Genomic DNA, 15,602 nt, shown 5'->3' on the forward strand with positions numbered 1-15,602 from the left:
CACTCCAAACATAAACTTTGTAACCATTAAGCAATAACTCTTTATTTCTCCTTTCACCAGCCCCTGCTAACCTCTAATCTACTTTATGTCTCTATGAATTTGCCTACTCTAGATATTTCATGTAAGTGGAATTATACACTATTTGCCCTTTTGTGTCTGGCTGATTTCACTAAGCATTATGTTTTCCATGTTTATCCATGTTATAGCAAGTACCAGAAGTTTTTATGGCTGAATTATATTCCAGTGTATGTATATATCACACTTTACTTATCCATTCATCTGTTGACAGACACTTGGATTGTTTCTACAATTCAGCTATTATGAAATAATGCTACAATAAACATTGGCATACAAGTATCTGAGTCCCTGTTTTCAATTCTACTTCTAACGTTTTGAACAGAGAATTATTTCATATTGTTCTACTGCCAGGGGGTAGCATTCAGTTCATATATTAGCTATGTCTCCCTTTTCTTATTACTGCTAAAGAAAGAAAAGGTGAAACCAAATTAATTTTGCTACTTGTTGGCTCAGCTGGTAAAAAGGTTTTGCTAGGAAGATATCATGATTTGAATGGATTTTCTATGTTTTCTGTCAATGTCCTTTCTGTTTTCCAAATCTATTTCTAGTTGCTGTGCATTATCTGGAGTCAATATTACAGTAAATGTTAAGGTTTACAAATAAGGATAGGGATTCTAAGTTTGAAATTCATCCTAATGAAATCCTTTCATCCAAAGAAGTCTACTTAAATGATATTTCTAAATATATGCTAAGCACTGGGTCTACTACATACCTATACTGCACTCCCAAACTGCTCCAATTCTGAGTTTCCTCAGAACAACTGTTGAATATTGGGTCCATGTATCACTGACATATTTAATCACATATGGCCTCATGTTCTTACTTAATAGTATTTTTTCATATCTTCTAACCTAGACTATAAATTCAAAGAAGACAGAGATTATGTTTTTTCATTTTTCAGTATTCCCCAAAACATTTACCACAAAGCTAAGCAAATTTAAGATAATCTTTAAATAGTTGTTATGGAACGAACTAATGAAATAATGTGGAAAAACTAATGCATGGCTCAGCTAAATTAAAGAAAAACACCTTAGTTATTAGCCTAACATAGTACATTTTATTTTATTTTATTTTATTTTTTTAGTACATTTTATTTTTTAACATCTTTATTGGAGTATAATTGCTTTACAACAGTGTGTTGGTTTCTGCTTTATAACAAAGTGAATCAGCTATATGTATACATATATCACCATATCTCCTCCCTCTGGTGTCTCCCTCCCACCCTCCCTATCCCACCCCTCTAGGTGGTCACAAAGCACAAGCTGATCTCCCTGTGCTATGCGGCTGCTTCCCACTAGCTAGCTATTTTACATTTGGTACTGTATATAAGTTGATGCCACTCTCTCACTTCGTCCCAGCTTACCCTTCTCCCTCCCCATGTCAAGTCCATTCTCCACATCTGTGTCTTTACTCCTGTCTTGGCCCTAGGTTCTTCAGAACCATTTTTGTTTTTTTTTTAGATTCCATATATATGTGTTAACATATGGTATTTGTTTTTCTCTTTCTGACTTTCTTCACTCTGTATGACAGACTCTAGGTCCATCCACCTCACTACAAATAACTCAATTTTGTTTCTTTTTATGGCTGAGTAATATTCCATTGTATATATGTGCCACATCTTCTTCATCCATTCATCTGTCTATGGACACTTAGGTTGCTTCCATGTCCTGGCTACTGTAAATAGTGCTGCAATGAACATTGTGGTACATGACTCTTTTTGAATTATGGTTTTCTCAGGGTATATGCCCAGTAGTGGGATTGCTGGGTCGTACGGTAGCTTTATTTTTAGTTTTTTAAGGAAACTCCATACTGTTCTCAATAGTGGCTGTATCAATTTACATTCCCACCAACAGTGCAAGAGGGTTCCCTTTTCTCCACATTCTCTCCAGCATTTATTGTTTGTAGATTTTTTGATGATGGCCATTCTAACTGGTGGGAGATGATACCTCACTGAAGTTTTGATTTGCATTTCTCTACCTCACTGAAGTTTTGATTTGCATTTCTCTAATGATTAGTGATGTTGAGCATTCTTTCATGTGTTTCTTGGCAATCTGTATATCTTCTTTGAGCAAATGTCTATTTAGGTCTTCTGACCATTTTTGGATTGGGTTGTTTGTTTTTTTGATATTTAGCTGCATGAGCTGCTTGTAAATTTTGGAGATTAATCCTTTGTCAGTTCCATCATTTGCAAATATTTTCTCCCATTCTGAGGGTTGTCTTTTCAACTTGTTTATGGTTTCCTTTGCTGTGCAAAAGCTTTTAAGTTTCATTAGGTCCCATTTGTTTATTTTTGTTTTTATTTCCATTTCTCTAGGAGGTGGGTCAAAAAGAGTACATTTTAATTTACTTACTCAAAAAGAATGTTACCATACTGACTCACCTACTAACTCCATTATTTAGTTCATTGACCACCACTCTTCTGCTCCATGCCATGAGATCTCTTTCAGTGGCCATCTGGCTTCTAGGAGCATTGTTATGCATTTGTCGGACACCTTCAATTTGACCACTACGTCGGAGTCCAATGTTTGGGGAAGAAGATATGTCCATATTTGGATTTCTCAGAGCTAAAACAAAAACAAAGGAAGGCACCACTCTCTCAGCAAAGGCACCAAACTTTTCCAGATTAGAGCTCTAAATAAAATAGGAGATTCAAAGACAGTACTGCTGGACAATATTGCTATCCCTTTTTTATACATTTTCTGTACCCCCTTTATGGTTTTTACAGTCTTATAGATAAAGCAGGCACTCAATAAATGTTTACTGTCTCTATAGCTCTTTTAATTTTTTCCAGAGGACTTTCACATCTGTCATCTACTAAATGCTCAGTAAATACAAAAGGTGTATTTAACATATTTGGTAGATTCATAAATGTTATTAGTACTAGTTCAGAAAGCAGTTTTTTAATCTAAATTCTACCTTTATTTAGCCCATTAAAAGGTTTTTGAATAGAACTCCAATAAAGCTTTCAAAAATAGTACGAAAAAAATATTAAAAAAATTTTAAACTATCAAAATTTCATTTTCAAAATTGATAAGGAGTGAAAGAAAGGGGAAATAAGCAATAGAAATTTTACTTTTGTTTTTAATCCTCCAGTAAGGTCCCTGTTTATTTTTGTTGTAATTGCAAATAAAACAAAAGTGGAAACTGAAACATTGAACTGTTAAAATAAGCACCAGGAAAAAAAAAAAAAACAAATGAACATTGCAAAGAGAAGTCATTGGGGTCCCTTTGACTAACAGCATTTCAAATCTAACCACAGAAACCTAGCATTGAAATTACTGACCTCTAAATCAGGGTTCTAAGCAATTTTTATGTCTTAGGAACAAAAGGCCTGGATATATAAGATTATCAGCCCACTTCTTATCTTGTTCCAGGTTAAGGAAAGCTTATCTGAGCTAGGTGCTCCAAATGACATGAACAAAGAATGTTTTTATTTTAATTTTATGGGATACTAAAGAAATCAGGAAATGAGTAAAAGATCCTGTGAATCACCTCAAATTTAAATCACCTTATTCATTTCTGTGGACTCCAAAATGTCACAATACCCAAATAAATGACCTCACTTATGTAAATATAAAAAGAAACACATTTGCCAAAATCCCATATGAAGACTGCATTTTAAACAGAACTAATAGTTCTTGATAAAAGTAAAACTGACATAGGCTAAGATTATATAAAACTCAGATGCATAGACACACTTCATGTAAAGTGAAGGAAGACATACAATAGATTGGAATAATACTGGTAATTAGAATCAAACTTGTCAAAGTCAATTAAGAAGTTGTATCTGGGGCTTCCCTAGTGGTGCAGTGGTTGAGAGTCCGTCTGCCGATGCAGGGGACGAGGGTTCGTGCCCCGGTCCGGGAAGATCCCACATGCCGCAGGGCGGCTGGGCCCGTGAGCCATGGCCGCTGAGCCTGCGTGTCCGGAGCCTGTGCTCCGCAACGGGAGAGGCCACAATAGTGAGAGGCCCACGTACCACAAAAAAGAAAAAAAAAAAAGAAGAAGTTATATCTGTATTCCCTAAGAAGAGGGCTTCTTGTCTTCCAGTGTATTTTTGTAAACTCGAGAGATAGATGATATGTTGCTTCCTTTTCAACAAAGGAGGGCAAATTATTTTGGTATTAATTTTTAAATTTAAAGTGGCTTTAATTTTGAAAACTTTTAGGTTGGTTCCCCTAGAAGGGGCTGGACTTATTGTAGCACCTTGCTTATTAGAACAAAAGTAAAGACTGCAAATACTTAACTGAGTTAACAGAAAACAGTATATTAAAATACACCATCTGTGGGCTTCCCTGGTGGCACAGTGGTTAGGAATCCGCCTGCCAATGCAGGGGATGCGTGTTCGAGCCCTGGTCCAGGAGGATCCCACATGCCACGGAGCAACTAAGCCTACAACTGCTGAGCCTGCGCTCTAGAGCCTGTGAACCACAGCTGCTGAGGCCACATGCCACAACTACTGAGGCCCGCACGCCTAGGCCCCGTGCTCCGGAACACAAGAAGCCACCGTAATGAGAAGCCCGCACACTGCAATGAAGAGTAGCCCCAGCTCACTGCAACTAGAGAAAACCTGCACGTGGCAATGAAGACCCAGCACAGCCAAAAATAAATAAATGAAATAAATTTATAAAAACAAAATAGGGGCCCTCCCACCGCTATTGTGCTGGGGAAGATGTAGCAGTCTCTTCTCCGAGCCACCCCTTTGCCTCCGGACTTCTCTGGGGCCAGCAGCCGGCCGACCTGGGGCCCAGGGCCGCGGGCTCAGCCGACTACCATGGGCTCTGTGTCAAACCAGCAGTTTGCAGGTGGCGGCCGGAGGAGGCGCAGGAGGACACGGCCTGGGCGGCCGAGGAGCCGCAGCTGCTGCACGGAGTCGGCATCTGTAAGGGGTTCAACGTGCGCATGGGATTTGGCTTCCTGTCTATGACTGCCCGCGCCGGGGTCGCACTCGACCCCCCAGTGGATGTCTTTGTGCACCAGAGTAAGCTGCACATGGAGGGCTTCCGGAGCCTGAAGGAGGGTGAGGCCGTAGAGTTCACCTTTAAGAAGTCTGCCAAGGGCCTGGAATCTATCCGAGTCACCGGCCCTAGTGGGGTGTTCTGTATTGGGAGTGAGAGGCGGCCCAAAGGGAAGAACATGCAGAAACGCAGATCAAAGGGAGACAGGTGCTACAACTGTGGAGGTCTAGACCATCATGCCAAGGAATGCAAACTGCCACCCCAGCCCAAGAAGTGGCACTTCTGCCAGAGCATCAACCATATGGTAGCCTTGTGTCCACTGAAGGCCCAGCAAGCTCCCAAGGAAAGCCAGCCTACTTTCGGGAGGAGGAAGAAGAGATCCATAGCCCTGCCATGCTCCCAGAGGCCCAGAATTGAGCCACAGTGGGTGGGGGCTATCCGTTTGTGATCAGAAAGTTTTGAGGAACAGGCATCAATCGGCAGAGTGGAGAAAGTGGGGACAGGGTGGGTAGGAGGCAGCTGGCACTGCCATATATCTCAGGCCGGGGGCCAAAGTGTCACCCCCTCTTCCCTCTTGGTGGGGGGAAGGGGTGAGGCAAAGAAACTCCAATCATGGTCTATCCAAATGCACGTGAGGGCTTTGGGGGGTAACCCTTCCTGCATGCTTTATCTGAGTCTCCACCCCCAGAATCTCCAGCTTTTGAAAGTGGCCTGGATAGGGAAGTTGTTTTACTCTTCAAGAAGGATATGGAATAATATTTCCCGTGCCAGAGTGAAAAGATTAAGCATGAGACCAGATTGATGGACCCAACCCACAAGCCACTACATTCTGTGGGAGGAAATATCTCAGGGGTAAGGCAGGGTTTTCCACATCTTGTCTGCTCACAACCTCCTCCTGGGAGAGAGTGCTGAGAGAACTGTCCCAAGCAGTGGGTTGTGATGATGGGCAAAAGGGGAGTTGAGGGAACAGCTGCAGACCTGCTGCTTCTAAGCTCACTCCCACCCCATTCTGGGCCAATACAATTTTATTTATTTGCTCCCTTGGATTACTGTACCTTGGGTCCCACTTTCTTCAGGATGCCAACTGCACTAGCTGTGTGCGAATGACGTATCTTGTGCATTTTAACTTTTTTTTCATAATATAAATATTCTGGTTTTGTATTTTTGTGTATTTTAATCTAAGGCCCTCATTCCTGCACTGTGTTCTCAGGTACGTGAGCAATCTCAGAGATAAGTCGGCAGCAGCTCCGGGTCTGCACAGCAGGAATACTTTTTGTTGCTCTATCACCAGAGAGAACAACTATTTGGAGCGTATAGCCTATTGAACTACCTCATTTTTGCCAATTAAAGCTGGCTTTTCTGCCACAGTGTCCTCTTGAAACCCCTCCATCTTCAATGTTTCATGGGAGACTAGGTTTTAACTGGGTTGCCCCATGGCTTGGTCTCCTTCTACTGAAAGATTAGAAATTGGTCTGAACAGAAAAAAGGTGGTACAGAGAGGTTAGGAGAGGCTGGGCCAGGTAAAAGGTGCAGAGAGAGGAAGCCAAGATTAGGCAGAGGTCATCTGTATGTGTGATAAAGGATTCCTGTTCCAGACCTCTAATCCCAGGGCATAGGAATCGTTTTACATACCAGGTCCATCCTTCAGTGGATTGGGCTAGGCCTAACATACACAACAGGGTATATTGTATGTGTTTTTGTGAAAACTGTGAGTTGGTAAGGACAGGTTTTAAGAATGATGCCTCTGTACCCATCTTGAGCTGCCCAGGGATGGATATATGAAGCAAGGACAAGATCCTTAATCTTTAACAATTCTGGACTTTTCCTCCTTGGTTTCCAGAGAGACCATCAGTGATGGCTTCTTTGTGGTTCCCAGAGCCAGTGTCCTGCCCTGCTGCAGCAGTAATTAGTATCATGGTAGCTAAAGGAGAAAAGGGGGTTTCGTTTACATGCTGTGAGATCACTGCAAACCTACCTCACTGTGTTGTAACGGGGCAAATGCAATAGAATGCATTGGGTGATGTGTGTCTGATCCCCTCTAGTTATTGTATTTGTCTGGACTTTGTAGGACTTCACAAGTAGCTGATTTGGTGATTGCTAGGTGGCCTAGTTTGTGTAAATATAATGTGTTGGTCTTCTCCATGTTCTTTTGGGGTTTTATTGTTTACAAACTTTTTATATTGAGAAAAATAGCCAAAGCATCTTTGACAAAAGGTCTGCACCAGCCAAAAAGATCTGAAACATAAACTTGGCGGCCCCTCTTCTTGAAGTGGGAGATCTTGAACTACACCTTCTTTTGTGTTCCCCTTCCCTGTTTCCTATTTCGAACAAGATCTTCTGTCCTAAAAACTGTATTCCTACCCCCTCTTTTTTCCCCCTTCGTGCCCTCCCCAAAAATAGTCCATACACCTATACGTTTAATTTGTGGGGTGTCTGTGATTAAATGATTTCTGCAAAAATCCTGAAGAAGCTAAGAACTCACCATCCATCCCTTGTTCTCAATCTCCTGAGTCATGACCATTCCTTGATTTGATTCATGCCAAACAGACTGCTGTCCTTGGATGGATTAAAACCTACTTTAATCTCTAATCCTGGGGTAGAGAGGAGCAACGAGGGGGCCTTCCATGTAGAAAGTGGTGTTGGGAGACCACAAAAGGAAAGATGAATGTATAGCCAAGTCACTCAGGAACTTTTATGCAGGTGCAAGAAACTTATGTCAAAGTGGCCACAAAATTGTTTAATAGGAAACGGACGAATGTAACTCCATGTTTACTGCTAGAAACCAAAACTTTGTGTGAAATCTTGAATTTATGGGGAGGGAGTGAGGGTAGAAAAGCATGTACCTGTTCTTCATCCCTTCCCCTCATTACTGAACTGCAGGAGACTGAGCCCCCTTGGGCTTTGGCGACCCCATCTGGGCAGTGTTTATTTGTTGGTTGATTTTGCTGTGCCAGGTACTTCCTTTCCCATTTGCTATCATTTTGTAACACACATGCTGACCCTTTCCCCTTCCCCTTCTTTTCCTTGGGAAAATACAATGAATAAAGACTTATTGGTACCGAAAAAAAAAAACAAAATAAAAGAAAATACACCATCTGTATTCCTTAGGAGATGCTAAATCACTTTAGCCCCAAATGATAGAGTATGGCACTTTAGTGTATCATATCACAACTGTAAATTAACAAAAATGTTGCTTTTATTTAAAAACCTAAAATGTTCCTCACATGTAATTACTTGGTACAAGTAAAATAATTAAAGTACATTCATCATACCTTTTACAAATATACACATACTTACCACCATTAGAAGAATATGATCTATTAAGTGGAAAATGTGGAACATCTCCTTCATTAATTAGCCTCAGATCTTGTTCTCTTTGTAACTCCCTGATTATTCCATCAAGAATGCTCTCATCTTGGTCATTGGTTTGTTGCCCAATTACCTGTTCTACTACTTCACCATCACCTTAATTGGACCAAAGATATAAAGCCACAAAATTATTTACATTTCAGTGTACCATAAATATAATAAAATCAAGCTTAATCTATAAGTTTCTAGACAAATATTTTTAAAGGAATTAAAATGAAAAAATGTATAGCAAACAAAGTATTTTTTAAAGAACTTTTAAATATGTCAGCTTGTGTGTTTAACTTAACCAATGTCCCCAAACTAGACATTATTATGAGAGCCTTCTCACCTTAAAGAAAAATTATTAAATTATTAACTTAAAAATTAATTTTCTCTATAGAATATTCCAAGCTAAAAGTTGGGAGTAGAGATTTGAGTAAGGTTTTAATAAGTTTAACTGAAAATACCAAAAATGCTTTGCATCTTTCGTGAGAATTTCCTTTCTGAGAGAAATCAATTATGGTCTTCCAAATATTGTCTCTTTTTTTTTTTAATTTTTTTTTTAATTTTCTTTTGCGGTACGCGGGCCTCTCACTGTTGTGGCCTCTCCCATTGCGGAGCACAGGCTCCGGATGAACAGGCCCGGCGGCCATGGCTCACGGGCCCAGCCACTCCGCGGCATGTGGGATCTTCCCGGACCGGGGCACGAACCCGTGTCCCCTGAACCGGCAGGTGGACTCTCAACCACTGCGCCACCAGGGAAGCCCCAAATATTGTCTCTTTTGATAATACCTCAGTATATGGATGAGTATAGAAATTATTTCTTATAATGAAATTCAATGATTACATCTGAATAAAAACTTATTTACTTCTATGATCTTTTTCTTTCTTAAATACATCTTAGACCTATTTTTCATCTTGTCCTCTAGTCAGATTAAATGGCATCTAGTAGAGTAGCCAAGTGATCAGGTCTTATTGGAAGTAAAATATGAATTACAGATTTTTTTATTCAAATGCTTTCAGTTTTACCTCCTATTAATATTCATGCTTTTCCCCCTTATTTAATAAATATGACATCAAAGAAGTAACTATTGGCACATGTGTAACACCATTTCATTGCTCTACAAATCTTTATGAGAGAGACAATAAAAAAGGATATGCAACATTTCATTCTAGAAAGGTCAAGTCTTAATTCCCTAGTAAGGATATAAAATTCCATTTGCAGGAGTTCCCTGGTGGCCTAGTGGTTAGGATTCAGTGCTTTCACTGTGGAGACCTGGGTTCAATTCCTGGTCGGGGAAACGTCTCGCATGCCGCATGGCACAGCCAAAATATATTAAAAAAAAAAAAAAGGAAAAAAAATTCCATTTGCAAATAAATAACTCATTACCTCATACTTGGAAGAAAACCTACAAGTAACAAACTAAGGTATGAAGGCATTCTGGTGTGGGGGGTGGTGTGGAGGCAGCATACCTAAGGGAAATATGCCAACCAGAAGAGTTGCTTTAATAGAGAATATCTTATTTCAATGTCTTTTTCTGCTACGTTGCCATCATGCATCACACTCATCACTGCTTCAGTATCCTCCAAGGTTGAGTGTTATTTAAACACTCAGCATCCCCCACCCCAAAACTCAATAATTCTTTACATTTCAAACATGAGGATGGGTAAACAGCCACTACCCAGTTTGTAGTTCTTGAAATTTCCTCTTCTTCAGTCCATTAACTATGTACTGTCAAATTAGAATACTAATATTATGAGCAGTGGAATTTCACCAATTATAAAAGCTTGACACATTAAAGTTAGTATATTTAATCATCACTAGAAGCCAATACTACAAACAACAGGATCATACATATGTTCAGGGTTCTAAGAAAGCAGGTCAACACATTCTCTGTTTGAGTGTACTCTTGTTTGTCCTAGTCCATTTATCTGTGTCCAGGTGAGATAAACAGTGCAAAAGTACTCTGGTAAGATAAAAAGTTCTATGCAACTGAAAATTAATAAAGTATTAGGTAAAATATAGTATAACCTACTACATGGGGATATATTATATATATTAGAGTTTAGCATGGGCATATATTATAGAGAGAACAGGAGCAAGTATGACATTTTACAAAATGTTTTAAATTTAATTTTGTAGAGAACGTACCATTAGCCACATATCCCAGCTGTGGTATAAGCTGTTCATCTTTACAATTTTCCCGTCCTGGTACTAGCCTTTGGAATTTTGTGGGATGAGGATTTCCATCAACATCCACCAAGAATGGGGGAGGCATGAGATGAGGAGCTTGTTGGGTTTGTTCATCCAATACATAGTTGTTGGCATCACGGATAAGAGGTCGATAATCCGTATGGAAGAACATCTGATCTGGAATCTTTATGACAGATTTTTAGTATTTAATATGCACAGGAAATTTATAAATAAGCATTTATTTTCATTCCTAGAGCACATGTGTTTTTCAAATCAGATAATTTCTGCATTATCTTTATAGTCCTCTATAGTCATATGTTCCCTCTAAGTAGAAGTGAATCACCTAGATCATAATCCTATCTTTTCTCCACAAAACTCTACAATCTATATTACTTTCTGGCCCTCCAATATTGTATTTTTCCAATTAGGATAAGAAGAAGCAAAGCAACAACACAGTAGATAAAGTTAGTTACTTTTTAAGTTGCAAAAAAATACAAACTTTTATAACTATTTTTCTTGCTTATTTGTATTCAAATAAGAATAGATGGAGTATAATATAAATGGTGAGGCAGGTAAATATCAATTGCATGAAAGACACTCAAAGGTGATACAAGTATTGAGCTGAACTCAAAGATTCTAAGCTCTTTTCCAACTCCAAGATTCTATAATCTATCCTAAAGTCACAGCTACTAAAATATAAGAAACCAATTAAGTTAGCTTCCAAAGTATTTTAACAAGATCAATAATAGGTAAACTAGCCAAGCAAGAAAATAAGCATTCAGTCACCAGCTGTTTATTCCCAACTTAGGATAAGTAGAGGATGTAATTTGGTAAAATTGTTCTCTTATTACACCTAAAAGGCAGTACAGAGAATATGTTCTAAGCAAAAGGATTTCCTAATGAATTTTTTTTAATTTATTTTTAAATTTTATTTATTTATTTTTGGCTGCGTTGGGTCTTCATTGCTGTGTGCGGGCTTCTCATTGCGGTGGCTTCTCTCGTTGCAGAGCATGGGCTCTAGGTGCGTGGACTTCAGTAGTTGTGGCACGCAGGCTCAGTAGTTGTGGCTCATGGGCTCTAGAGCACAGGCTTCAGTAGTTGTGGCGCATGGGCATAGTTGCTCCGTGGCATGTGGGATCTTCCCAGACCAGGGTTCGAACCCATGTCCCCTGCATTGGCAGGCGGATTCTTAACCACTGCACCACCAGGGAAGTCCCTCCTAATGAATTTTTATATCTACATCATCCTATATCTTAATAGTAATTTGAACTGCCAAGCTTTATGTTCTGTCAGTGATGAAAAATTTTACCAAAAAAGGTGACTTTGTTATTTTATATCTATTGATACAGAGTGACCTTATTAACTGGAATACTTCAAATAAAATTTATGAATGATACAATAAAAAATTGCAATCTACAACAAAAATTAAATATATTAACCTTTTCATAGTATTTACTGCATCCAAATCCAAAAAGCAGCAAATGCCCATGAGAATCAGTGCAGGCAAAATGGTTTCCATCTGGTGAAAATTTACAGTCAAACACTGCACCATGGCCTTGACCTTCAATCTGAAATTTAAAAAACTCACTTTAAGTCATCTTAAGAGGTAATTTTAAAATAATAAGTGGTCAATAGCTTCTGCTTGCTAATATCTTGGATTCTGTGATGCATCAACATGCCAATGTACTCTCTGACTTCTGTAGCCAGAACCCTACTGTAATAGTAAAGCTCTAAAAGAAATTAGGGAGAATTTCGCAACAAACATTACTAGCAATGTCATTTCTGAAGAAGAACTGCATGAATGAGTGAGGAGAATAAAAAAGACCTAAACACAACCAAATTGACAAAGGCACTATCTCAGCAAAGTCAAGATATTATCTTCATATTTAAATTGTAATGCAAGTTTTAAAAGAACCATCCTAAAATTAAAGTACACAAATCAATCTCACTGACACAAGGCAGAGGGTTATTATTAACACTCTGAATCTGTATAAAGCCTATAAAAGGGAGCTCAAAGGCCAACAATTTAGAAACGTTTAGTCAGAACTATTCTTCAGAAAGGAACACTAAATATGGTGAATATGAGTATTCCCATCACCACAGGAGGGTGTTCTACTGGAAGAAGAGAATGGCTCACCATATTTTTCCATAGTTTGTATGAAATATATCTTAGAAGTATCCATATCTCCAATTCCATGTGTGCCAAACAGCTTTCTGATTACTAACTAAGCTATATGGGGCTTACCAGAGACAGATACAATACAGTTACTGTTGTGATTCATTAATTAGGATTATAGTTTAAACATTAACATTTTTTGTGATTTTGGTTAGTGTTAGCTCCAAATGCTTATTAAATTTGAGTTTCTAGAATTAAGAGCTTGGAATAAGAATTTGGAAGGTGCTAACACCACAATAACAGACACCCTGAAAGGCATAATTCTCAACTGGCCTTACTCTTGGGTCTTGAGTCATTCTCTAAGTTATTACATGGATTTAAACAGATGACAAGAGGTTCCTTGGCACTAAGTATACTTTAATTACCAAGTTGTCACATAAGAGAAGTCTGTTTTAATATCAACTAAGCATAGATTTACCTTACCATGTTAAAATAATTCCGAATTTTGGTCCCCCGGTCAAGGTCCCAAATAAAAATATTCCCATCATGACCTGCCGAAAGTATGATCTTTTGATCAAATGGATGTGCTTCCAAAACAAATACTTCATCATCATGTCCCTGTGACAAAATCAATGTTAAAAATGAAAAGCAACACTGAGTATCTGGTTTATTTGCTTAAAAGATCTCGGGAGTATGCTATCAATCTGATTCAGATGAATTCATGTATGCAAATTTAACAGCATTTACTACATGCATTCTATAAGAAACAGTTTACAGTTCCTTATATATTTAAATGCTGATTTCATAAAATATTCAATAGAGAGAAGACCTGAAAAGGTGTTTAAAATAAAGACAGTCAAAATCAGTTACAGTTCATTAACCAGGTCCCTGAAGTGGAATTCTTATTTCTAGGACTCTGCTATTAAAAGGTTACAAAATATGTGACAAACAGAATCTTTTATTAACACCCAATTCTAACATAGTGATAACAGACAAACCTTCATTATTCTTCATCCAGCACTCTCTATCACTGGTATTCATATTGTATCGTGGGAGGCCCCATGATATATTCAAACAAGCTATAGTTTGTCCTTTTTACCTTTATCTATTTTATAGTTGAAGGTTTCATCTAATATGCTATCTGAAAAATGGGTTTGCTGCTAAAAAAAAATAAGTTTGAAAACCAATGCTCATATGTTCCCCTGACAATAAATCAAGTAATATCAGTATCTCTATAGACCTAAGAACAGGAGTCTGCAAACTATAAACTTCAAGCCAAATCTAGCCCCGGGATGTTTCTGGACATACAGTCTGAGAGCTAAAAATGGTTTTTACATTTTTTAACAGGTTGTAAAAAATGAAAGAATATACAACAGAGACCATATGTGGCCTGCAAAGCCTAAAATATTTACTATATGGCCTCTTAAAGAAAAAGTTTGCCAAAACCTGATTTAGATCATTGTTGATTTTCCTAAACTCCTGACTGGAGAGTACATCTTTAACAATAGGCTCAAAGTCTTAGAAAAACATGCAGGACATCCTGAAATTGGATTTTACTTAGGAACACGTCAGCATATTACACATCAGGGGCTTCTAGAAATGATCATATATTGTGAACCTAAAAAGTGCATTTTATCCCAAATCATTGTATACAAAAATAGAATATCCTACCATATTACCATTATGGACAAAAATATAAAAGTAACTTCAGAATGGCTCAAAATGAAAAGTGGAAGATGAGGAGGTAAAATCCATTACAATAAATATCATCACAAAACTTTTTCCCAATGACTACCAAAGATCTTATTTATTTATCATAACAAAATCTCTTGCTGAATATCCAATTTGATATAGTAAATACTTTCTCAGTTTCCTAACCAGTAAATAATAAAATTACACTGTTAAACTCAAATGATAGTAATACAACTACATTAGTGTACATTAGGAAAGAGAGGCTTTTAAATAGGGGGTTGCATTTTTGGCCAAAATGACATAGTCACTGGGTCATGGGAAACAAAACCTAGTCAGCTTCAGTAATGTCTTAAGATTTATCACCTGCCCTATTTTTATTTATCAAGCACACCTCTATTTCCACCACTACCACACAATCCAAATTATCATCATGGCCCATCCTATCACAGAATCCTACAGTGTACCCAGAGTCATTCTTATCTCATTCCAATCTATTCTGTCTACTCTATTGCTAGAATTACAGGGTATTTTTCAAAAGCAATAGCAAAGGCATGCTATTCCTTTGCTTTTAAACCTTTTCATGGTATCCTGTTGGTCTCAGGATAGATCCTGCAAGACCTTGTATGGCCTGGCCCCTGTCCATTTCTCCAGTCCTATGGGGTGACACTCTTTCTGCTCTCTGTGCTGTAGCCAAAAATTGGCTTTCTTTCTCCTCCTTTCTACCTCAAGACCTTTGTACATGCGTTTTCCTCTTCTTAGAGGGACCTTTCAACCTTCTCACATGTGTAATTTACCAAATATTTATTGACCACACTGAGACAGAAAATAAACAAACAAATAAACACAATAAGAAAATATCAGGTAGTGATAAACACTATGATGAAAATAAAGCAAGACAATGACTGGGAGGCTACTCTAGATTGTTTGATCAGGGAAGGCCTTGTCAAGGAGGTGACATCTAGGTTGAGAGCTACAAATCTTAACCCAAACTTCACTTCCTCAGGAAGCTTTTTCTGAACCTGCCAGAGCAGGTTTGGTCATCCTATTAGAAACTTGCTTTGCACTTTTCTTTCTTAGCATTTATTTATTAAATGCTTGTTTCTTTTTTAAAAAATTATTTATAAGCTGTAAACTCCAGGAGGATGGGGACCCTTTAATTTAACATTTACTCCTAACTCAACAGTTGGCACAGTGGATACTCAGTAAGTATTTGCTG

At 38.2% G+C, this 15,602-nt stretch overlaps 1 protein-coding gene and 1 pseudogene across 2 annotated transcripts in view; one reads left to right on the forward strand and one right to left on the reverse strand.

The window, feature by feature from the left end:
• The window catches only part of BRWD3 (bromodomain and WD repeat domain containing 3), a gene marked incomplete at its 3' end in the record, with an annotated part of 120,351 nt that overhangs the window by 45,907 nt on the left and 58,842 nt on the right, over positions 1 to 15,602 (reverse strand). Inside the window, exons 15-19 of the mRNA XM_082680807.1 lie at positions 13,178 to 13,312; positions 12,018 to 12,146; positions 10,537 to 10,762; positions 8,334 to 8,501; positions 2,459 to 2,642 (exon numbers count right to left, since the gene is read on the reverse strand). Of these exons, the coding sequence (XP_082536933.1) occupies positions 2,459 to 2,642; positions 8,334 to 8,501; positions 10,537 to 10,762; positions 12,018 to 12,146; positions 13,178 to 13,312 (842 nt within the window). The remainder of the gene's footprint in view (positions 1 to 2,458; positions 2,643 to 8,333; positions 8,502 to 10,536; positions 10,763 to 12,017; positions 12,147 to 13,177; positions 13,313 to 15,602) is intronic.
• Positions 4,853 to 5,453, forward strand: LOC309839175 (protein lin-28 homolog A-like; annotated as a pseudogene). Its single transcript has one exon. The product of its transcript is annotated as a protein lin-28 homolog A-like (transcript).

The sequence above is a fragment of the Grampus griseus genome (genome assembly GCF_964374135.1).
Source record: "Grampus griseus genome assembly, chromosome: X".
In the NCBI taxonomy this organism is placed as follows: Eukaryota; Metazoa; Chordata; class Mammalia; order Artiodactyla; family Delphinidae; genus Grampus; species Grampus griseus.